This window comes from Sceloporus undulatus, chromosome 6 (assembly GCF_019175285.1).
Source record: "Sceloporus undulatus isolate JIND9_A2432 ecotype Alabama chromosome 6, SceUnd_v1.1, whole genome shotgun sequence".
NCBI lineage: Eukaryota > Metazoa > Chordata > Lepidosauria > Squamata > Phrynosomatidae > Sceloporus > Sceloporus undulatus.
The window spans coordinates 128,745,773-128,768,908 of NC_056527.1; the positions used below are offsets into that span (position 1 = coordinate 128,745,773).

General features: G+C 42.2%; 1 protein-coding gene across 2 annotated transcripts in view; it reads left to right on the forward strand.

Annotated features, from left to right (window-relative positions):
- The window catches only part of ZMIZ2 (zinc finger MIZ-type containing 2), a 105,908-nt gene extending 96,948 nt beyond the window's left edge, over nucleotides 1–8,960 (forward strand). For both annotated transcript variants that reach the window (XM_042473267.1, XM_042473268.1), the window contains exons 15-19: nucleotides 20–88; nucleotides 2,276–2,523; nucleotides 3,852–4,024; nucleotides 5,488–5,766; nucleotides 7,062–8,960. In XM_042473267.1, the coding sequence (XP_042329201.1) occupies nucleotides 20–88; nucleotides 2,276–2,523; nucleotides 3,852–4,024; nucleotides 5,488–5,766; nucleotides 7,062–7,169 (877 nt within the window). In that variant the 3' untranslated portion in view covers nucleotides 7,170–8,960. The remainder of the gene's footprint in view (nucleotides 1–19; nucleotides 89–2,275; nucleotides 2,524–3,851; nucleotides 4,025–5,487; nucleotides 5,767–7,061) is intronic.
- Nucleotides 8,961–23,136: the final 14,176 nt, after the last annotated feature.

Genomic DNA, 23,136 nt, shown 5'->3' on the forward strand with positions numbered 1-23,136 from the left:
TTCTTTCCTTTGCTTTCAGTAAAACAGCCTTGCTGGAAGGACTTGAAGTAGATCAGTACATGCTGGGGATTCTAATCTATATTCAAAAGTAAGTTTCATTATTCATCTGTCCCTCCATTCTTCTATGAAATATAGCTGGCTGCTAGAGGGCTGCCATGCGTTGCCCATCCATCTCCAGCCTATACCCCCTCATCCCCTTCCATGATGTGGAGACTCTATGGAACTGTTCAAGTTCAAATATTACCTGGGAGGCAATGTTATATAGACTCTAGGCCACTGGCGGAATCAGCCCTAGATAAACACAACAATTTGTGAACACAAAGGGGTGAGGGGTTAGGTACCCATTTTTAAGAGCATGCCAAATAATATCAATTCTAATAATGTAAACACATTGAGAGAGAACTTAGACTTTCATAGTAACCAAGCAAAGACTCATAAAAGATCAGTAGGACTAGGTCTATATTATGATGGTAAAGAAAACAACAGCCAAGAAGGTCCCACCGTGTCCTACCCTTTGCCAGCTCAACATCACATATCAAGGCTTTGACTGGTGTTCCCTGGTTGTCCTGTGAATGCAGGCATTCTTACAGGTGGGAAAGTGGGTTGGTGAGAAATGAAATAAAGATTAGATCCAAAAAGTTTCCTTTTTGGACTGTATTTCCAGAAGTCGACAGTCAGCATGGCCACTGGCCATGATAGCTTGAGGATTATAAAAGTCCAAAAAAGGGGAACTTTTCTAAGTTCCAGGAAGGATTGGGAGACAGTGTGTGTACTAGAAAATGTGTTAGACAGAATTGCCTCACTTCCCTCAGTTCTTTCCTCCCATACATAGCAGAGAATTGCTCTTGAGAGTAGCAACATTTTCTTGCCACTTAGTAATTTGTGAACCAAGCTACTTTAGGGTTTTTGTTTGTTTGATTGGGGTCTTTTTTTAAGGAGATATAAGCCTTGCTCTTCAGCAAGTTCAGTGAAGGGCTTCATCCCTTTTTCCCAATACCATCCTTCCTTCAGAGGAACATAGTTTCCTCCCAACTGCAAAGATCCTGTGCCCTCATGAATGTTGGACAGGCCTTTCTTGACCCAAAATCCAAAACAATTCCAGCCAGCGTGCAAAACTTCCCTTCCACCATTTGAGGGCCTCATGCTCCCAGTTTTTCACTGATGGGGGAAAAAAAGACAGCATTGCTTTAGATAAACAAGAAGGAACCAGATCAAACCTTCTGGGAACTGAGGCACTGATGTCTTGGCCTTGGTATATAAATTCACCGTATTATCCCCAGTAGCCCTTTAACGCTGCTTATGACAAGCCTTTTGCAAAAGAACAGTCACATGCAAGCACTGGGTGACACTCAAGGTACATGAGGTCTCTGCTTCATAAAGCCCCAGGTTTTAGACAATCTGGGAACCATCTCAGGGCCAAAGAGATCTGAAAGAATCAAGATCTCCTGCAGTTTAACCCACTCCCCTGTGAGACTGAAATAATCTCTGATGAGTGCAACACAGTTTTGTAAAGTGGCCTTTCTCCAAGCAGGGTCCCTCTATGACTGGACTGCAAGTCCCATTGTGTTGGCTGGAATATGTGGAGGGCACACACTGGGGAGGACACTTTAAAGGAAAGCAGAAACTAGCTTACTAAAGGATTGAATTATATCTGCCACCTGCCAAAAAAGATACCACTGGGATCTCCTTCCTATTCTCCCCAGGTAGCAATTGTAGTCCAGCAACATCTAGAAGATTACAGATTCCACAATCCAGGACTAGGGTTTCTGGTTTTAGGACAGGGATTCTGAGTTGCAACAAAGGTACTAAAAGGGCTTGATTCCTCCCTTCTGAGGTTATCCCAAGAACGAGTCTCCTCTGTTTTCAGAGTGAATGCAAAGTTGTGCAAGCCCAGATCTTAGCTCATGCAAGCACTAGATGAAGGACATTTTACTCAGGAGCTGATGTTTCCTGTTCAGATTAGGAAAATTGATAGCTGCAATACTATAATCAATAAGTCTAATCATTTTATAGCTCAGGATGAATAACTGTGATCTTCTCGATGTTTGGGGACTGTGAGTCCCACCAGCGTAGGCAGTCTAACCAAAGTGAGGAAAGATGGAAATTGGAGCGCCACAGTTGACCACCTCTGATCTACGATCACTAGCAGTGACTCTCCAGTTATACCTGGAGATGGTAGGGACTGAAATTGGGATCGACTGCCTATAAAGCACATGCTCTGTACCAACCCGCAGGCCTCTCTGCTGAACCTCATTTCCTTTGTCTTCCTATTTAGCTCTGAATATGAAGAGATCACCATTGACCCAACGTGCAGCTGGAAACCTGTGCCCATCAAACCCGACATCCACATCAAGGAGGAGCAGGATGGGCCGGTGCTGAAGCGTTGCCGCACCATGAGCCCCACACATATGGTGATGCCCAATGTCATGGAGATGATTGCTGCCCTGGGACCTGGTCCCTCTCCATTTGGGCCCCTGCAACCTCCATCTGCCAGCAGTGGCAACAGTGACTTCACTGGCCAAAGTGAGTTGGTCTCTGGGACATGGGAACTAGGCTTCGTTTTCTGAGAAAACAACCTTCTCCTCCCAAGGAGTGAGTACTGCCTTTCAAGAATCATGAAGGGCTCCCCAGCCCAGGTTTGGGAAGCCTGCATCTTTATAGATGTGTTGCATTACAGCTTTCATCATCCTCATGCCAGGTAGGGATAATGGGGTTGTAAACCAACCTAACTGGAGAGCACCAAGTCTAGTTCATGCAACTTCAGCAGTTCTCAAGTACATTTTCTCTGCAGTGTGGGGTTCCATGACTACTGCTGACCAATACCAATGTCACCTCTTTGTCACAAGAAAACGATGTTTGTCCATCCAGTATACTGTCCTTGGCAGAGTATTATCCTATTTATGTAATGTGTCATGTCTGGCATGTCAAAGAGTAGAAGATAACAGTCTTCTGCCCCAAAAGTTTATAGTCTAAACTCTGTCCCAAGAAAAACATCAAAGAAAGGGAGAAGAAAGCAGAGGTGGGGTAAACAGAAGAAGAATATGTGATTATTTCAGTTATACAAAGCCCACCACAGAGCAGGCACTATTTTGGGACCCATTTGTGGTGTCAATCCAATTGCTGAGTGTTAAGCAGCGCTAACCAATCTGCAGTTTTCAGTGTGTTTGAAAGGGCTTCTATACCTAGCCCAAGTGAGTAACAAATGGAAAACCATCCTCACATCCTTCTAGTTTGTTTTTTGCTAACATTCATCAGTCTCTGTGATTTTCAAAATGCAGCTGTGTTAGTTTCCATACTAACACAGAGAGTCTTGTGGTAGGTTTAAAATTAACAAATTAAGATGAATATTCATAGAACTATAACTCTCTTCCTAAAATGCATGAGTATAATCCAAAGGTTCAAATCTGTGTACAAAAGGTAAGTAGTAAGGCATAGGTAAAACCTACACACACGTTGTGTGATAAGCATATGCCAAGGTGTGTGACCTATCATCAACTGTTTTGTGAGGGCCAGTGCTGATAATCTGTCAGTGTTTTCTATGTCTAAATTCACTCTGACCTCGACGTCAATATCCCACCCCAACAATGTCCAGCGTAGATATACCTGACATTTTTTATCATATTCTATGCATCTTGAGAAAGGAATACTTAGATCACAAAAGCTTATGGTGTAGTAAAGCTGTTGGTCTTAAAGCACTACAGGACTCTGTTGTTCCCCCCCTCTGGTATCCAAAGTACCTTTTCTGCCTTTGGTCTTTACAGTCTTGTTTGGAGGAGAAACATCTTTGTTCTAAACATCTTTCAGGGGCTGGCATGTTAACTTTCCTAAAATATTTACATTTCTTTCTGCAGATTCAAACTTTTCAGGTCCTGGAACTTTCCCAGATTCATTCCCTACTGTGAATCCTGGCACACCGACATTAAATGAATTCAACCAAGGACCTCCTCCAATCTCATACCAGTCTGACATTCCCAGCACAATGCTGACTTCTGAAAAGCCACCTGCTCCCTCCATCACTGGACAGGTCAGCAAGAATCTCCACTTTTAGTAGAATGGGAAGAGAAAGGGAAAGGAAAGAGTAGCAACTTGTCTGTGCCAGGTTTTCCTTGCAAGATCTCAACCCTGCAGCTGTTCAGCCCTCTTGTTTTTCCTAGGTTTTCCAAATGGAACAACTTGCCAGACATCCCCCCATGGATTTTGGTTCAACATGTTTCAGGCTATAAAATTGGCACTACATATTTCTGAAGTATTTCATTGTTCTCTGAAATAAGATTGCCTGACAGCAAAGAATTTACTGGAGGCACTTAAGATGAGAATGTGTTTGCCACACTTATCTTTTCATATAGAGCAATATATTTGTCACAACAGCCTCAGAAACGGCTTCAGAGAGCTTTAGAAGAGCCTTACTCTAAAAGGTTTCAAATTGAAATCCATCAGTATTCATGCATCTCATATGGTATTCATGTATTTGACTGCAGATTTTGTCCATGTTTATTCATGACAGAGCATAGGATGTTGTTTGTGATTTCCTGTATTAGCCACCAGAGGACACTGAAGAGCTTGCTGTGAGGCTATGACAGCATTGCCATCCTGTTGTTCCCATAGTTTTCAACAAGGGGAGCAATGGGATTTCTCTTTCTAAAATAATAATAATATCTTTATTATCTTTTCTATTGTTATACACCAGCTGTACACATTACAAAATACATAACACAAACACCAATACACACTATGCACCCATACCACTAGATAAATTACAAAACTATAACCCCTTACCTTCTTATAACCCTAAGCCCAAAATAACTGTGGCTTCCCATTTGTCCAACTGAAGATGTAAATATAAATATATTAACCTTTTTCTTTCAAATTTATACACAGCATCAGTTAATCTTCTAGCTATCTTTTCTACAATACTTAAAACACAGGAGCATTAACAGTTCCCCCTTCCCAGCACTGTTGGACCCTTGTACCAGCTCCATGGTGAGATATATCCTCTGAAGATGGCAGTTCCACTTAGCCACCATGGCTAATCATTGCAGAGATCCAAGGAACTAGACTACCCACATTATAAGGGCATCTAAAGCAACACCCATCTTGAGGCCATGTGCTCATTTGGAGAAGAAATACATTATTTGTCTATCCCGAATTGCCTGCTAGTCAGTTTGTGTCAGATAAGCTCTAGTATTATGGGTAAAAGAGAAGATTCCCACCTGCTTGGACTGCAGGCTGCTTTTGTCTGGCATTATTAGGTAAAGAAATAATGTAGTATTTTACAGAACGTGAATTTTCTTCATGTTGTGAGTGGGATGAGGTGATGGAACATGACTATGTGCCAGAGAAAATATGTCAGACCTGACCTATAAGACAGCAGATGTCCTTAGTTGTGCCTTGGTGGTTTTGACCTAGCATGGCCTGCACCAGCCTAATCCACCCCACCATGTAGTGTTGTTTTTCAGTGCTTTTGTGTTCTCTTTCTTTGTCACATAGATGCCTTCATCAAATAGGATGGATGCTTCTTCACACAATCCTGTGCAACAGGGCCTAAACAACCCCAACCTTGGCAGTCAACCAGGGCAACAGCAGCAGCAGCAGCAGCAACAACAGCAGCTCCACCATCGGAACCAACCCCCACCCCAGTCACGGCAACCTATGGGACAGTCAGGTTCAGGAGGCCAGACACATGGAAGCCAGGACCTTGCCTTCAATCCAAGTGCTGGGATGGGAGTGCCACCTGGACCAGTAGACGGACCAGAGTCTTCCCTTGATGTGAGTAGCTAGACACTTTTCATCTTCTCATGCTAACCTTCTCATCTTATTTGCCCAGATCTCTACAACCTGGAGAATTTCCTATCTCACCAGCAAAGCTACAGCAGCTTATTCATCTGGACTATGACTCCCAGATTCCTCCAAACAATTTTTTCAGTAGTTATGATCTATAGAGGATTCTGGGAACAGTAGTCCAAGCATACAACTTTTTTGTTCTCTTTTTACTTAGCCTATGATTTGTTGTACATCACTTCCTCTTTGCATTACCTAGCTTTACCGTTAAAGGTTCTTCTGAACTGAGTGCAGGCCACTCTACAATACACATAATAAAGTCTAATTTAGAGACAGCCAAATTGGTCTTCACCAGATTTTGGACTGTAACTTCCATAGCTCTTTACTGTTGGCAATGATGGCTGAGGCTGATAGGAACTGTAGAGCAGGAACATCTGAAGTGCATCACATTTCCTAGCCTTGGTCTGGAGAAGAAGTAATGACAGGGATGATCCAAGCCCTGACTGCTGCCCTTTGCTGATTGATTTTGTGGTGATAATCTTGCTGCAGTTCATCTTAAGCTTCCCCCTTTGCTCATCTCAGCTATGTTATTGGCAGCTTCTCAAAAGCTTCATCCTTGCCAAACTATCTTCTGAGTTCCTCCAGCTGCCATGGAGCTCTTGTGGTCATTGGAGAAAAGGATGGTAAGGTCTTGGCTTTACTGTTATATAGCAGATGGCAAGGAGCACCTTCAGACCTGTGAGTGATCTATGAAAGTCTTTGTTACACATAATGGGTGGAATCCTCTGTCACCCTGTATATAGTGTAACTTTACATATACCTGACTATGTAGCTGAAGCATTACAAAACTTTATTACTGAATTCCAAAGCTGTATAACAAGACACCCAGTATGCTTAGCTAGGGCCTGATGCACATCAGAAATGCACACCCCCACTGGTGGTGTTCCACACATAGCAGATGCCCAACGCACATTGGTACTTTGCCAGATTAACTACGTAGTTACATAACAACAGCCTTCTACTGGATATGGATGATACAGAACCATCCATTCTAATTCCCACATGCATAAGTCCACTTAAGGAGATGTAACTCCCATACAAGATTCCAGCCATTGTCTCAGGGCATCATAAAATGACTTTGCCTGTATCCTCCCTGCCTATTCCCAATCATCATCATGTGTGTTTAATTCCATGTGAGGCTTGTGCTTAGGATGCTCTGTTAATGTTTGTTGCTCAGAGTTAATCTTTAACACTCTCTTTTTTATTTTGTGTTTTGCCCTCAGCTTCTTCCTGAGTTGACGAACCCAGATGAGCTGCTGTCTTACCTAGGGCCCCCAGATCTCCCCAATAACAGCAATGATGACCTGCTTTCCTTGTTTGAGAACAATTGAAGCCATCCCTTGTGGAAAACAGTCACCAGGCTCTGCACACCACATACACACACACACACAATTGCATATCACATGTACACACACACACACACACACACACAGAGTAACTGTACCAAAACACAGTCCATCCCCTAGCATCCCAGACACTCATCCACAGAGGCCTTGCTTCATATAATGGCAATGCCCAGTGAGTCCTGCCAGTGAAACAGAACTGTCCTAAGGCAGCCCAAGGAACTTTGGTGGCCAGTCAGTCATCCCATTTTGTTCAGAATGGCTTCCAGTCTACCAAAAGGCTCCCATGGACCCTATGGCAGCCTGCTTTAGCTGCCTTGGGAAAACCTTCCTATGCAGGAGAGAGAATGGTGGTGCTGGGGAAGTGGTGGTGGGGAATACGAAGTTTTTATCAAGTCGCTCAGACTATGCCACAGTACTCAGCCATATGGCAGCTGTATTGTTTATACTAATCCTGCCCCAGAGACATCCAGGAAACTCACAGCCAGGGAAGGAAGACATGGAGCCAAATGGCTTCTGGATATTTTAGTAAAACTAATGACTCTCCCCCGTTTCCTCCTGCACCTCAGTCTGGATCTTCATCTTGGGAAGGGCAGCACCACTTTGAACATGTCAAGCTGTTGGATGAAAGTGGCTGCTCTTCCTGGGTTTTTGTTTTTGTTTTATGGTGGTTCTTTTACATATATTCTGATATTTTTAAAACCAGAAAGCTTGAAGTAAAGGCAGAGATTGAAAGTGCCAGAAGAAGTATATGGAGCTTGCTTGCTCTTGTGTGTCATTGGACCTGCAGGCTCATGAAGCCAGCTCTGTCTGCCCAAACCCCTTGTTCCAGAGATAGACATGGCAACTAGTCTGTCATTTTGTTTTTGCTTTTTGTCTGTTATCTTCCAGCAACATAGATATCCAGAAGAAACCCAAATCAGGATCAGAAAACCTGTTCTTTTCAAGACCAAGAAGTGCTCCCTGCTCCAAAAGTTTTTTCCCCCCTTTCAAAGGCCCTCACAAAAGTTTGACCTGGAAAACCTTTCCCCTCCCCATTTCTTTCCCATGGATTTACAGTAGTAAAGAAATGCATCTGTGGATTGAAAGAACACAGTTCCCTGGACACAACCTGACATACTGATTCCATCAATCGATGGATCTGTCTACAAGCACAACATTGTAAATAATGTAGAAACACTAAAGGAAACAAAAGTGAAGGTGGGAGGAAAAGGAGGGGAGGGGAGGGGAGGGAAAGAAATATTTAAAAGCAAGCGCATCACTCTGTTATATAGTCTCAAGGGCTTCTAAGCCTTGGGACAAAACTCCTCTGTATAAATGTGCATAAGCTTCCTAGATTGTAATATAGACCATTCCACATGGGGCTGTGTGCACCATCCAGAGACCCAATGCATTTAGCCATAGCCAGGGACTGTCCCTTGCATTTGACATTTGTGTGTCCCACCAAAGTAGGATCTGGATGCTCAGAGCTCATTTTAACCTGAGCCCCAGAAATTATGTGCAACGAGTCAGTCCAAACCACTGTGTGTGTGTTGACCTGCCATTCCCTTCCAATCCCTCTCAGGAACCTACTTCAGCTGAGGTTAGCTTTGGGATGGTGCAAAGAGGTCCCAAATTTTAACCTGTCTGTGATGAATCAGACCCATTGCTCATGGCCAGGTTTCCTGAGCCAGGGAGTCCCTGTGTCCAAGTGCTGACAGCTCTGTTGAATTTTGTGTATCTTGTTTCATTATTATATTAAAGGATTCTTTTTTGGTGGGGCTCACCAAATAGCTTGCATACTGGTTTTAAAGTACTTGCGAAATCAAGGGTAAATGTGTGGAACAAGGTGGATCCCTCAGAGTCTGAAGTGGGGACACTACATATCTCCCCCCCCCCCCCCCCGTGTTTCAGGAATGCACTGTTCATTCTTCAATAATCCTTCTTATGGTAAACACAAGGCCAAGATTCCTAAAATCAGGAGAGATGTCATAGGAATTGGGGAACGATTAGCAACATGATGTTAATTAGAATGCATCTCTGACCTTCTGCACAGGTGCAGACCATCTATCAAGTGTATCCTCACAAAAAAAAGAAGTAGGGAAACTGGAAAGCTCTAAATATGAAGCAGATCTTGGAGAAATTATTGTTTGGACTACAGATCCCAGAATTCCAGAGACAGATAACTATCCCAAGCTATCCCAAGGAATCATGCTGCTTGTAGTTGGTTAGGCTCCTTGGTACATCTAGGAGAAAGAAGTTCTCTTTAAATTTTTCTAAAAATGGAGAACTCAGAAGTAACATGGATAGCAAGGCTGTCTCTATCTTGCGAGGACCCACCATTCAGTGACAGAACACCTGCTTTGCTTGTAAAAGATTTGCTCCTAAGGCCTTAAAGAGTTTAGCTACCAAGTGTATTGGTGTTTCCTTAAACATGCTTGGCCACTGTGGAAGGAAGGCCATACAACTGGCCATACAGCTGTGCCAATCCCACTAACAAAGAAGTGACTTTCAGTGTGTTCATGTATGAATTGTGGGTAATAAACCAAAACAACAAACTGCTAAACAGCAACAATTCCCCAAGAGGATCAAAGCTGACTTCCAGCTAGAAGATTCTGTATTATCATCCACATTAAGTAGACTTGTAGATTCTGCCCTCTTTAATCCCATTAGCAGTCCAACACTTACCACCATTGTTTCCCCAGAGACTTTTACTCTTCACCATTTGCCTGCCTTCTCCTACAGTCTCTGAGTAAAGGAGGCCATTTGAGAGCTTTGAGAAGTCTTTTGACTGATGGCTCAGTTCATATCTCAGGACTTCTTTCTTGTTATTGATGTGTGCCTTTAAGTCATTTCTGATGCTAAGCAAACCTATCGTGGGGTTTTCTTGTCAAGGTTCATCAGAGTGGGTTTGTCATTGCCATCCTCTGGTTGAGAGAGTGTGACTTGCTCAGGGTCACCCAGTATATTTAGATGGCCAAACTGGGATTTGAACCCTGGTCTCCAGAGTCCTAGTCTATGCAACATGTGAAGCTCTGGAAAGTTCCCTCTCAAATATACAAACCCAGGTGAAGAACATGATAGTGCCATTTAATCTTCGCAATAAAGTACAACTTAGGCTTCTACAGCATGAACTGGTGCCTTCAAGATAGATCCTGTTCATTTAGTATCGCCAACAGCCAATGTGGGCTCAGGATGTTAGAACGGAAAGGCCAACATTTCTAGAGGGTATTAGGTTGAGGAATGGTAGACTAGGCCATTCCTACCTTTTGTTGCTATGTTCTAATTCATTCCTCCTGGAAAAGATCAGATCTGGTTCATTAATCCAACATACATGCATACCTTGGTTTAGAGCTTGGTTTCAAAATAAAAGGTGGAGAGGGCTCCTGTAGTTGTGTAGAAGAGAAATATTTAGCAGGTTTTGCTTGTTAGCTCTTTAGATTATAGATTACAGCAAAGCCTTTGATTGTATAGATCACGAAAAACTATGGATCATTCTTAAAGAAATAGGTGTGGCACAACATTTGATTGTCCTAATGCATAACATGTACTGAGGACAAGAGACTACCATCAGGACAGAATACAGAAAAATGGAACGATTTCCAGTTGGCAAGGGGGTCAGGCAAGCCTGCATTTTATTATCCTATCTGTTAAACTTGTACACTAAATATATCATGCAAAGATGGATTAGAGTCAGAGGAAAGAGGAGTGAAAATTGGATGAAGGAACACCAACAAATTAAGATATGCAGATTACCATACTACTAACAGAAAAGAGAACTGAAGAAAGTCAAGGAAGAAATTGCAAAGGTTTACAGTTACTGAACAACAAGAAAACAAAAATAATGACCATGTGGGATTTATATAAGTTTAAAGTAGGTGATGAAAACGTTGAAATAGTAATGTTTGGCAAGATAGAAGGCAGCAGGAAAAGAGAATGACTTGGACGATGGCAAAGAGGATAGGATGACCAGGAGGTCTTTCATTCATGGAATTGCCATAAATTGAAATTGACTTTATGTCAGTTAACCAAAAAAACAGAGAAAGAGAGAAAAGGAAAATAAGGTAAGAAAAGGAAGGAGAATGTAGAAAAAAAGAAAGTAAAAAGAGGGGAAAGGGGGAAAGTACTATATTTACAACACAAAACATTCTTTTTAAAAAATGAATGTCCATTTCTATATTGAAAGATACATGCCAGACAAGTACAACATGATCTTCTGAATGCTGGGCATATTTGTTGTCATTTAATCTTGGCATTACACATGGTTGAGAATCCCATTCAGTTTGGGTCTTTTAACAGGAATGTAACGAGAACTGTACCAGTTCTGTGCATGCTGCGCTCCACCAGAAAAATCCATTGCACAGGCTCGAAGGATCCATCCAACTTCCAAAAAAGCCCTGTAGTGATAGGCAAGGGATGAAACGGCAGGTGTAAAGATGCACTGGAAGCCGCAGACCCAACTCTGCATGCAGGCGGTTCAGGACTTTGATCACTTGAGACTGACCCAGGGGATGACAGTCTTGTTCGACAGCATCCTGGATGACCAAGCAGCCTTTTTTAAGGAGAGCACTATTTGCTCCATATGGAGAGGGGCCTAGAAAAGGTGGCCTAACGAAAGCTCATCCCCATCTACCCAATTGGCTAGCCGCAGCCAACGGGCATCTCAGATTGGCCTTTTTAATCATCAATGCACTTGTAGAAAGCGCGGGATGAGTCCTTCCTGAATCTTTGCGAAGTAAAGCCAGAGAACCAAAAATTACAAATTTCTTTAGAAATAGAATAAAAAGAACTTGGGTTTAAAAATAAGTTAAACGTCAAAGAAAGTGAAACTTACCAATCTGTACAGACCAAACCACCAAGAAGAAATGGCTCCAAAACAAACATCATGCTGCGTTGTGTCTGCATTTTTTTGTTAAATCAGTGCTAAAAACGGAATGCTTCAATAAATCAAGATAAATTGTAGAGTCCCCATTTGAGAAGTAATCACTGGGGATCTGCTGACAAGACACTCAGCCCAGCAGTCCAGTTGTCTCTGAGTCAGTAACATCATAAAAACTTGGCATCTGCTGGGCGGATTAAATGTGAAACTCGCACATCACATACTACGGCTGCCTGGTGCGCCTGACTGCAGTCAGCCACAACTCCCCAGAGAAACAGATGGCTACAACTCAGCTTAAACTGACAGGTACAGGACTGATGCTTCTGCTGGGAGAAGGGGAGGGGTGGCCTCGAAGGAACAGGTGGGGGACATATGCTGTGCTCACTTCAGCCAAATCTAATTCCTCAGGATTATGCTCGCCTCCCTCTGGAAGAGCTCACAGCTGTAACTCTTGAGAAAAACTTATGACACATGGAGACATCCTAGGCACTGTCTTCACCTCTGCACTCTGCAGAAGAGGAACTAGGGAGCCTTGAGCCTCAGGGCCAGAGATCTTGAAACTCCAATCCCAATGAAAGAACAACTTTGTTAATGGTAGAGATGCATGGCTCTGTGAACCTCTATGCTTTAGGAAGAGCCCCACAACTACTGCCATAAGCAGTAAAGGATGCTTTCATCTATGCAAGCTTGCTGATGGTTGTCCCTAACAGGAAGAATGGTAAGGTTCATTGCTGAAGTTCCAACATTTGCCTCGGCAATATCAGTCTTCCCTGGCTCTGATTTTGGATGTTTGATCACCTTTTCCTTGGTTTGACCCTTCAGGTATGATCCTAATTCTAGCCTCCGGGTATTTACTCTCCCCAAATTCTAAACTCTGACAACTCTGTTCAGACTCTTGACACAATGAGCTCCAAGACAAATACAGGCAGCCATTTATCATGTGTTTCTTCACCGCCATATATAGGTAACTACTTGGGAAGCTAAGTAACTACTTGGGAACTTGTACAAAATCCTGCCAAGAAAGGAGAGCTTTATTGTAAACTTTGGCTCCTATCAAAATCCAGAAGCAGAGAGGGTCCAAAACACATTGCAGAAATAATCCAGTTTGAGACCACTTTAACTGTCCTGGGTCAGTCTTAGAGAATCCTGAAAATTGTAGTTTGTTGTGGCACCAGAGCTCTCTGACAGAGAAGGCTAAATGTCTCACAAAACCACAGTTCCCAGAATTCCATAACATTGAGCCAGGGCAGATAAAGCAGTCTCAAACTATTATTTCTACAGTGTGTTTTGGACCTTGGTAAATGGTCTTCTCTGACACGACTGTTCTATGAATACTGTCCAATCATGCAAGCCATATCATTTGTTAAGACAAAGGGAATGAATACTAGAAGATGGTTTCGTAATACAAAAATAACCCTGGAATGATCTGTATCAAGAAAGCTTAGAATCAATGTCAGCCCCTCCAGTTAGAAGGAAGAGGATAGCTTTGTGTGCTACAGACTGAGGCTGCTCCCATACTGAAGAATCAACGCAATTTGACACATCTTTAACTGTTGTTCTATGGAATCCTATGATTTGTATTTTGTTGTGGCACCAGAGCTCTCTGACAGGGACAGCTAAATATCTCACAAAAATATCTACAGATCCCCAAATTCCATAGCATTGAGCCATGGGAGTAAAATTAAAACTGAATTAATGCTGTACAGATGCAGACAGAAGAAAAGGAGCTAAAAGCAGCCTGAAACAGGGAAATTGCACAACAGCCTGGTGACTCTGTTTTCCCAATTTGCAAAAGATCTCTACTCTCCAGAAAAAATGGTATCTTCCACAGCTAGACCAAAACAGATTAGCTGCCATTAATGTGGCATAGATAACTAGTTTTCTTTTAACCATGGTATCTCTTTCTGGCCCAGGGAGTAATATCATCTTAAGATTGTCTACTGTTCCATTCCAATACTGTCCGTTATTCAGGTGCAGAACAGGTGCAGTCTCTTGAAAATAGGAAAGGCAAACACTCAGTGTAGTCTTTTAAATGTGTTTTCTCCTATGCTATGAAGAATCTGATTTCACAGCCTGGAGCATTTGATATATACATTTTTCACTCTTTGTCACTTGGCTGGGGTTGTTCCTTTTGGCACCAGAGACGAGCTACTTTCGATCTCCCTACTCAGGCTGGATCTATGCATGCATGCAGCAGGCTGAGGGAGTCCCATTTCTGACTGGTGGTGGCGGCTTTACATGTGAAATGTCTACCTTTTTGAGCCCTACATTAAATACAGTTCTCTATAAGTAGAAAATAGCACAGCAAATAAGCTTTAAGCCAACCCTTCACTTTCCCCCCTTTTAGATGTCTTACTGCAAGGAATGTCACCCACTCCTTCCATTTCTCTCAAAGACTACACCTACGCCACCAAGAAAATAGGAATTGGTCTATCCCTGATTTCCTTGTGCCATCTCTGGCCATTAACTTATTTGTAAGAAGCCTTCCCACCCTGCAGATCCCACTGCAACTACATCCTGGTGTTATCTGAGGACAGAAACACTAAAACAGCCAAGCGTTGCCTGGTAGCTTCTATCACTCAGCCTACAAGACACTGCATTGCTGAGAAACCCTTTTAGTGTTTCTCCCACTAATTAAAATAGGGCTTCCCAAGGCTTGACTCTTGAATCAGTAAATGGGTTCTTTCTCCTAACCTTAGAGATTCCCTTATGGCAGGCTAATGCTGCTGTTGTTTGCACTGCAACTCTCCAAATTCATTGTTGGGGAGGGCAGTGCTCATAGCCACATTTACTTTACTTCACTTTTCCTAATATCTCGCATGATTATTTCTCAGGCAATGCAAGAATCAGATGCAAAACCCACCCACGCACAAAAGCAGAGTCACTCCATGACTCTCAGTGCTGCTTAAAATGCAGCCTGCCCTATCTTTTCTAGGCCAGCATGGTGGAGTGGTGTCAATACGGGTCTGGGACATGGGAGTCAAGGCTCTATGGAGCTGTGAAGCCCAGTGGATGACCTTTGGCCAGTCTGTTTTGGCCTTACCTAACTCACAGGGCTGTTGTAAGGCTAAAGTGAGGAAGAGAGTTCGTCAAAGGAAAAGCTGACTATAAATGTAAAATGTACATAGCTCTTCCCAAAAGGGACATGTTAATGTTAATGAATGTCAGGATGCTGTGTTGCATTTTAGTGTGGGAAGAACTCTCCCGTCCTTACATCCATCTCAAGTCAGCAGAGATGACAATTTCTTTAGGTGATGGACTAAAATGGGGGGGGGGGATGTGGATTCATATTGAACTAGGCGCTGAATCCAGCTTCCTGCTATGTTAGATTGGGTCTTATTACACAGAAATAGGCGAAGCAATGGCATGTGCTATCCTTGAATCTTCTCTTTATAAATTAGTCACTAAGACATGAGTATAACCATAACACAACAGGGCAACCGACTTCCAATTTGGCACACTAACTCCGTTTTAACACCCGGTATACCAAGGTAGACTGCTACTTATCATGAAAGATTCCATTATACCTCATTGTCACTGAAAAAACCATCTTTCATTAATTTGGCTTTTTAAAATGCTTGTGGCCATCATAGCTTTGGTAGCGATCAATATCTTAAATTGATTATAGGCCATTTTATATTCTGTGGTAGCTCAAGGGAATTATTTATAATGGCATACCACTGTAATAAAAAGCTCAGAAGGGCTTATATGACCACAAGGGAATTTGATACCTCTGAGGGACAGCTGAATTTGGGGCCTAGAGGAAGGATCATGCAGCCGCTGGACTGGACTTTTCAAATGTGCTTTAAGGGCTGGAGCGTGGCTTTGGCACAGCTTCCAGCCTCTTAGGACACATGCATCATTTAAACAGCATAACTCCAAAGTGACCCAAAGCAGCTTTATTTTGGCCTGTCTGTTTGGGCCCATTGTTTGGATATTGTTGGATTTGCTATATGGCCAACAAGACTGCCTCTAGATCCTGTTTTGAATTTGATCAATGATTGATCCAAGGTATGGGAAATCTTTATTTCTATTTCCTCATCCTCTATATTGGGTTTCTATAGCTCCCATGCGGTAATTATTTTTGTTTCCTTAATGTTCAACAGCAAGCCTGCCTTGGCACTTTCCTTTCTGAGTCTTTGGTGTTTTTTGGTAGCAATATGGTATTGTCTGCATATCTTAGATGGTTGATATTCTTTCCTTCAAGCTTCACTCCTTCCTCCATGTCTAGACCTGCTTTGCATATGATATTTTCTGCATATAAGTTGAACAGATAGAATGCTGCCTTGTCTGATCCCCTTTCAGATTAGGACCCATTCTTTTTCTCTCTATTCTGTTCTGATGGTTGTGTATCTGGACAACCAAATGTAATGGTACAGCCATTTCTTTAAGATCAATCCATAGTTTTTCGAGATCTATGCAGTCAAAAGTTTTGCTGTAGTTTATAATGCTCCATTATCCACTATATATTTGCAATGGGATCCCTAGTGCCTCTTCCTTTCCTAGACAGGGTCAGGCCTGGTTAGTACTCAGATAGGAGACTCCCAAGGAATGCTAGGTGCTGTAAAGTGTAATTCAGGGGAAGGCGAAGGCAAATCACCTCTGAGTATTCCTTGACAAAAACAACCCTATGAAATTCATGGGTTCACCATAAGTTGACATGTCATTTGAAGGTGCGCACACACACGCACACACACACACACACACATCTCATGAAGTACTGTATGTTACGTTATAAGCCACTGTCTTATTGGAGGTATTTAGCAAAAAACAAACCAAAACACCTCTTTTTTTGTTTTTTACCAGATACACACCTAACAGTCCATCTCCCAGTACTTTATATAAGAAATGGTAGAGAACAACACGAGTAAGATTTTTATTTCTCATAACCTTAAAGGGCATAATTATGCCTTGACCGCAATGATGCTACAGTCAAGTCTATGAGCTGAAGACAGGAATTACAAAAAGCTTACCGTAGATTGTAAGATTTCAAATCTGAAAGCTAGGACAACCACACAACTGATTTGATTCAAAGAGAGTGAGCGGTTTTAGATAAGTGTCAGCTGGCCATATCTTCTTATCCTACCTTTGTCTTCACATTGTTAGCCTATTCATCCTTCAAGGACCTTCACTTGTACATAGCCCTCTTCCCCTTCCTAATTTTATCTCCATATGTAATTTAGTTATGTAGGTTAGCATGAGGAAGTATGACTAGACCAGGACTACCCAATGCACTTCATAGAACCCTATCGCATGGGGTTAAAACAGCAGCTTACCTTTTCTGAATCCAGTGCTAATTTGGTAGATAGCTAGGTCCTATCACACAAAAATTGCCTCCGAATTGCTACCAGGGTCCATCCCAGATGCATCTCAGGTCCTATAAGCTGCTTCTGCAACCCCTTTTCAAAAATGGGAGCTTCCCACTTCTAAAAATGGCTGTGGAAGCGGCTTACAGGACCCAGGCCAGCATGACTGCACCGAACGCTGTTACCTTCCCACTGAGAAGTGGTACCTATCTATCTACTTGCATTTGCATGCTTTCGAACTGCTATGTTGGCAAAAGCTGGGACTAGTGACAGGAGCTCACCCCATCACACTGCACACGGTCAGGACTCGAACTGCCAACCTTCCAATCATCAGAACTGGCAATTTAAGCACTAAGCCACCGCATCCCTACATGAAGAATAGGGAACCTTTTTTCTACAGGGGACCACTGAGCCACGGGAAAGGTTTGTAAAAGCCAAAGTCAGAGGTGGTGGCTAGGGCTAAAATGTAAAGTAGATGGAGTTTCCATGCATGTTTTATTACCTTGCTAAACCATCTTGTCCCATTGCTGCCTCTCTTGTGTGTGGACACGCACGTAGACAGCACAGCAATTCCCAAAAGGAAGACCCAGAGGGTCAGATTGTATTCAGGGCCTCACAAAGTCTTTGGGCTGCAGGTTCCCCGCATCTGTTATAGATGGAAGGCTGCTTCTACTCACAACTTCCTTTGTTTTTCTGAAGTAAATATGTACAGCTACAGGATAAGACTGTCACTTCATATCAGAGAATTGGGGAAATGAGTTATTTTTAGACACCCGCTGCAGCACAGAAGCTCGGTAAGGTATCCTTCTGCTACAGAAAAAGCAATGTAAGAGGTACTGGTTGCCTCGTTCATACTTACCTGAGCTTGATAACAGACATATATGAAAATGTTTGACTCATGATTAGGAGCCTGTAGGTAAATACATATCCACACGAGGTTATTTAATTCAGTCCATGGAAGAATGCAGTAATTACACCTCCATTTCATTAAATGGGGGGAAAAGACTACAAAGGCTTTTTCAAACATAGATTTAACTCATTTTTCTTGGTTTTATAGATATGTTTATTAGCATGTTATTTTGGAGGAGCCAGCATGGTTAGTGGTTTGAGCATTGGACTATGGGTCCAAAACAACTGCAGAAATAATCCAGATTGAGACCACTTTAACTACCTTGGCTCAGTGCTAGGGAATTTTGGGAACAGTAGTTTTGTGAGACATTTAGCCTTCTCTGCCAGAGGGCTCTGATGCCACAATAAACAACAATCCCCAGGATTCCCTACTATTGAGCCAGGGCAATTAAAGCACTCTCAAACTGGATTATGTCTGCAGTGTTTTGGACTCATGAACCTAGAGAGCAGGGTTCAAATCCCCACTTGTCTATGGAAATCCCCAGGTAGCCTTGGTCAAGTCTCACTCTCTCAGCCTCAGATGAAGGCAAAGGCAAACCTCCTCTGAACAAATCTTGCCAAGAAAACCCATCATAGCGTCATCTTAGACTGGAAACAACTTGAAGGCAAACAACAACAACATGCATATTTTGTATGATGAGCTTTAGTGTTTCAATTAGAATTTCATGTATTTTAAGTTGAGCTACTTTGAACCTTAAATTGAGCAGAAAAGCAGGGTACAAATGCAATATTACTACTTGATTTATGAGAACTCTGTCCCATACTTCAGCTATTGGAAGTGGGATTCACTTTTCTGCTTTCATTCTGACCAACAGCCATCTCCCCTCCCCTGCACTAGGTCACATATGTGTGTGTGTGTGTGTGTTTGTGTAAATTGCTGTCCATGCTGAAAAAATACCTTGATCAGCAAAGCATGGGGGTGGGTGGGAAATATCTAAAGATGATCAAACTGCTAGACCAGCAAATGAAAAGTAACAAAGTCAAAGGGAAGAACAAAAAGTACAGCCTACAACCATCACACTTAGTAAGGTATTTCTCCATCTGAACTCAGCAAAATGTTAATTGTACTTAGTTCTGGCATTTCCACTACTCCAAGTCTAAGCTTGGAAATGTGCGGAGTACAGATCCAGAATCTTCCCAGCAAGCATGGCCATTTTCTTACATTTGGTCCACAGACAGGATAACACTGTGCAATAAACAGCATTTGGTAAGGGGCTTTTGGGTGAGTAGTTTTCTCTTCTCAGTTTCCTTTTGGAGATATCTGATGCTGCTAATTCACAAATATGAAGACAAGAGACTACCAGAATTCCAGAACTAAACAACTAATTGTATACCCAAGACAATTGATACTGTATTTACAGTTCTGAGGCCTTCAACCATATGTTTCACATAAGCTGTATGTCTTTTTAAGGAGGTAGGCACAGCTGCTATGGGAGGTGCCATCACCTGACTCAGAGCTAGGAAATCTTGATTTGGAGGAGTGGTTCCCAGGTATTGATAGCTTTCAGTTCCCAGAATCCCTTGCCACTAACCATGTTTGCTGAGGCTCACCTCACCTCTCCAAGTGATACCCTCCCCAACCCCAACTGAAAATCTAGACCCCCCACCCCCATACGAGAACCACTTATTCAAAGTATTTTAAGTGGTGTTGCATCCTGATATATATCCAGGGCCACAGTAAGGTTTTTCTTTAATAGTTAAAATAACTTCATTAACCATCTAGTGTACAAAAACAACAAACATATGAAAATACAGAAAAAGAAAATTTAGCCTCCTAGCAAAATAAATATATCAACTTATGTCAAAAAGGCAATAACCCATAAATGTGGGAACCAACACCCTTGATGGATGGTCTAAAGTCAAAGTAGATAACCCCTTTCTTTCTTTCTTTCTTTCTTTCTTTCTTTCTCTGCATCCTTTCTCTGTCCCTCTCCTTTCTTGTGGAATGGGCTCCAGGGGTTCCTCTTACAAAGGTCTGGGTTGAGCTCTTGCAGTCTTTGCACAGAGTTTTTGAAATCAGGTTGTAGGCCACATAAGATCACCCCTGGTTAAAAGACTTCTACAGACAACCAGTTGTGCAGTTGTTTTGATGATGTTAACTAGTCGACTTTGACTTATGGAGACCCTACAAATGAGAGACCTCCAAGGAAGAGACCAAATGAGAGACCTCTGGCGAATGGAAATAAGAGCCACTGTGCTACAACAGTTCTGTTCCTATCTGCAAGGTTGGTTCTAGAGGATGGCATTACTGGACTCCTGCTCAGCCTCATGGTCATTGAGCTCTGGGGTGCCACAGGGTTCCCTTTTGTCTCCCTTGCTGTTCAACATCTATATCAGGCTGCTGGGGGAGTTTATTAGGTGCCATCAGTACACTTAGCTCTATTTCTTGTTATCCAAGTCGTGTCTGGTTGATGTAATGGGCTGGATAAGGGCCAGAAAACTGAATCTGAATTCGGATAAGAAGGCGGCTCTATGTATGAAGCCGTGGCAGTTAAAGCAGTCTCAAACCAGATTGTTTCTCCAGTGTGGATGCAGCCTTGGTCATCTTCCTCGGCTGCATAGAGGTTATAGGGTTTAGCATGCAAAGGAAGAGGCTATTTGAATGCCTCCAACTGGGCGACAGTGTCAGTTTTCAGGTCCAAATGCAACATCACAGATGGCAGAAGGGAGAATGTATGCTCAAACGCAAGAGCCAGTGTAAATTCACAAAGCCTCCTTCCTTTAGGAGCCAATTCATCTGATACTGCAGTTAAAAAAACGTATGCGAAACGTATACCTTCGTGCCAAGCGTACCAGCAAAAGAAGCTGGGCCTATTTTGAGAAGAAGGAGCACCACCATGCAATCTGGGGCAGCAGTCATGAATGAGCAATGAATGTACAGGTGAGGAACTAATGCGCCTCGGAGGCCATAACCCAAACAGTCAAGAATGCACCCACCCTAATCAAAGATCACATCCCTCAGGGCAGAGATCAGGAAGGTACCTGCTGTCAGGTTATATTTGTAGTTGTAGAATGATTAAATACAAGGTTATTAGAATATTAATCAGGGAAAGCCTACATACATAGCAGTGGTTTGAGGGCTAGATGACAAGCACCCACTGTAATTATATATTCTGCCATATGTAGTCATGAACCAACATGATGTAGTGGTTTGAGCGCTGGCCTACAACTCTGGAGACCAGGGTTCGAATCCCAGCTCAGCCATGGAAACTCACTGGGTGAACCTGGGCAAGTCATACTCTTTCAGGCTCAGAGGATGACAATCTCTAGCCCGGTATTCTTGAAGCTGACAATTTGCTCCGTGAAACATGCTATCTGGATGCAAGCTTGTGTTCTACATGCAATGAATAATAATAATAATAATAATAATAATTAATTATTATGCATCTGAGGAAGTAGACTGAAGTCTACGAAAGCTCATGCTGCCAATTTCTTTCAGTTAGACTCAAAGGTGCTACAAGATCTCACTATGTATTAATAATAATTATTATTCCTTGCTCATAGAACACAAGCTTGCAGCCGGGTGGCATGTTTCGGGGAGCAAAATGTGGGTTTCAGGAGGATAAAAGGATGGGGCAGGGATCATTCTTGAAAGGCAGAATGGCTAGGCAACCCTGGCCAACAACAACAATCATAATATATATCCCATTTTCTTCCCACTATTGGGACTCAAAGCGGCTTCCAATTCAAAAGCACAGTATAATTAAAAACATGCAAAAAGCGGCCCTTAAAACAGAATTAAGTATTAAAACTGATCACTTCTGTCAAAAGATAACAGCACTTAAAAAAGAAAATCCACACATTGAAAAACTACAACTCCCCTTGAATTCATAGAATCATAGAATAATTCAATGATCTTTGCTTGGCTGGCAATAAAAGGAGCTTCATAAACAGGGCAATAAGACTTGGTCCTCTTTTTCCAGGACACTATCCTCCATTTCAGCCTTCTGCCCAGAGTTTTTATTTGGGAATGCCCTCCATTTATCTTCCTGTTTTACAGTGTCCTACATTTCATTACTTTCTGCCCAGAAGGAATTCCAAAATGCCCTCCATTCTGAGCCTGACTAAAAAGCATGAATCTATATCTTTATGAGTATTTTGAGCTTTTATTTGGGAAAGTCCTCCATTTTGAGCCTAAGAAGCATGGATTTATATGAATGTTTTGAGTTTTTATTTGGGAATTACTCTCATTTTTCTTGAATAGTCCTCCATTTTGCAGTGTCCAACATTTCCTCACTTTCTGTCCAGGACAGAGGAATTCCAAAATGTCCTCCATTTTAAACCATAGATTTATATTCCTATGAAGGTTTTGAGCTTTTATTTGGGAATGTCCTCCATTTTGAGCCTAAGAAGTATAAATTTAAGTGAATGCTTTCAACTTTTTGTTTGGAAATGCCCTCCATTATGCTTGAATTCCAAAATGTCCTCCAATTTGAACCATGGGTTCATATTTCTGTGTTTTGAGCTTTGATTTGGGAACATCCTCCATTTTGAACCATGGGTTTATACATATTTTTGTGAGGGTTTTGAGCTTTGATTTGGGAAACGTCCTCCATTTTGAACCATGGGTTTATACATATTTCTGTGAGGTATTTGAGCTTTTATTTGGGAATGTCCTCCATTTTGAACCATTGGTTTATACATATCTCTGTGAGGGTTTTGAGCTTTGATTTGGGAACATCCTCCATTTTGAACCATGGGTTCATCTCTGTGAGGGATTTGACCTTTGATTTGGGAAACGTCCTCCATTTTGAACCATGGGCTTATACATATTTCTGTGAGGGTTTTGAGCTTCATTTTGAACCATGGATTTATACATTTATACATATTTGTACATATGTATAAATTTATACATATTTCTGTGAGGGTTTTGAACTTTTAT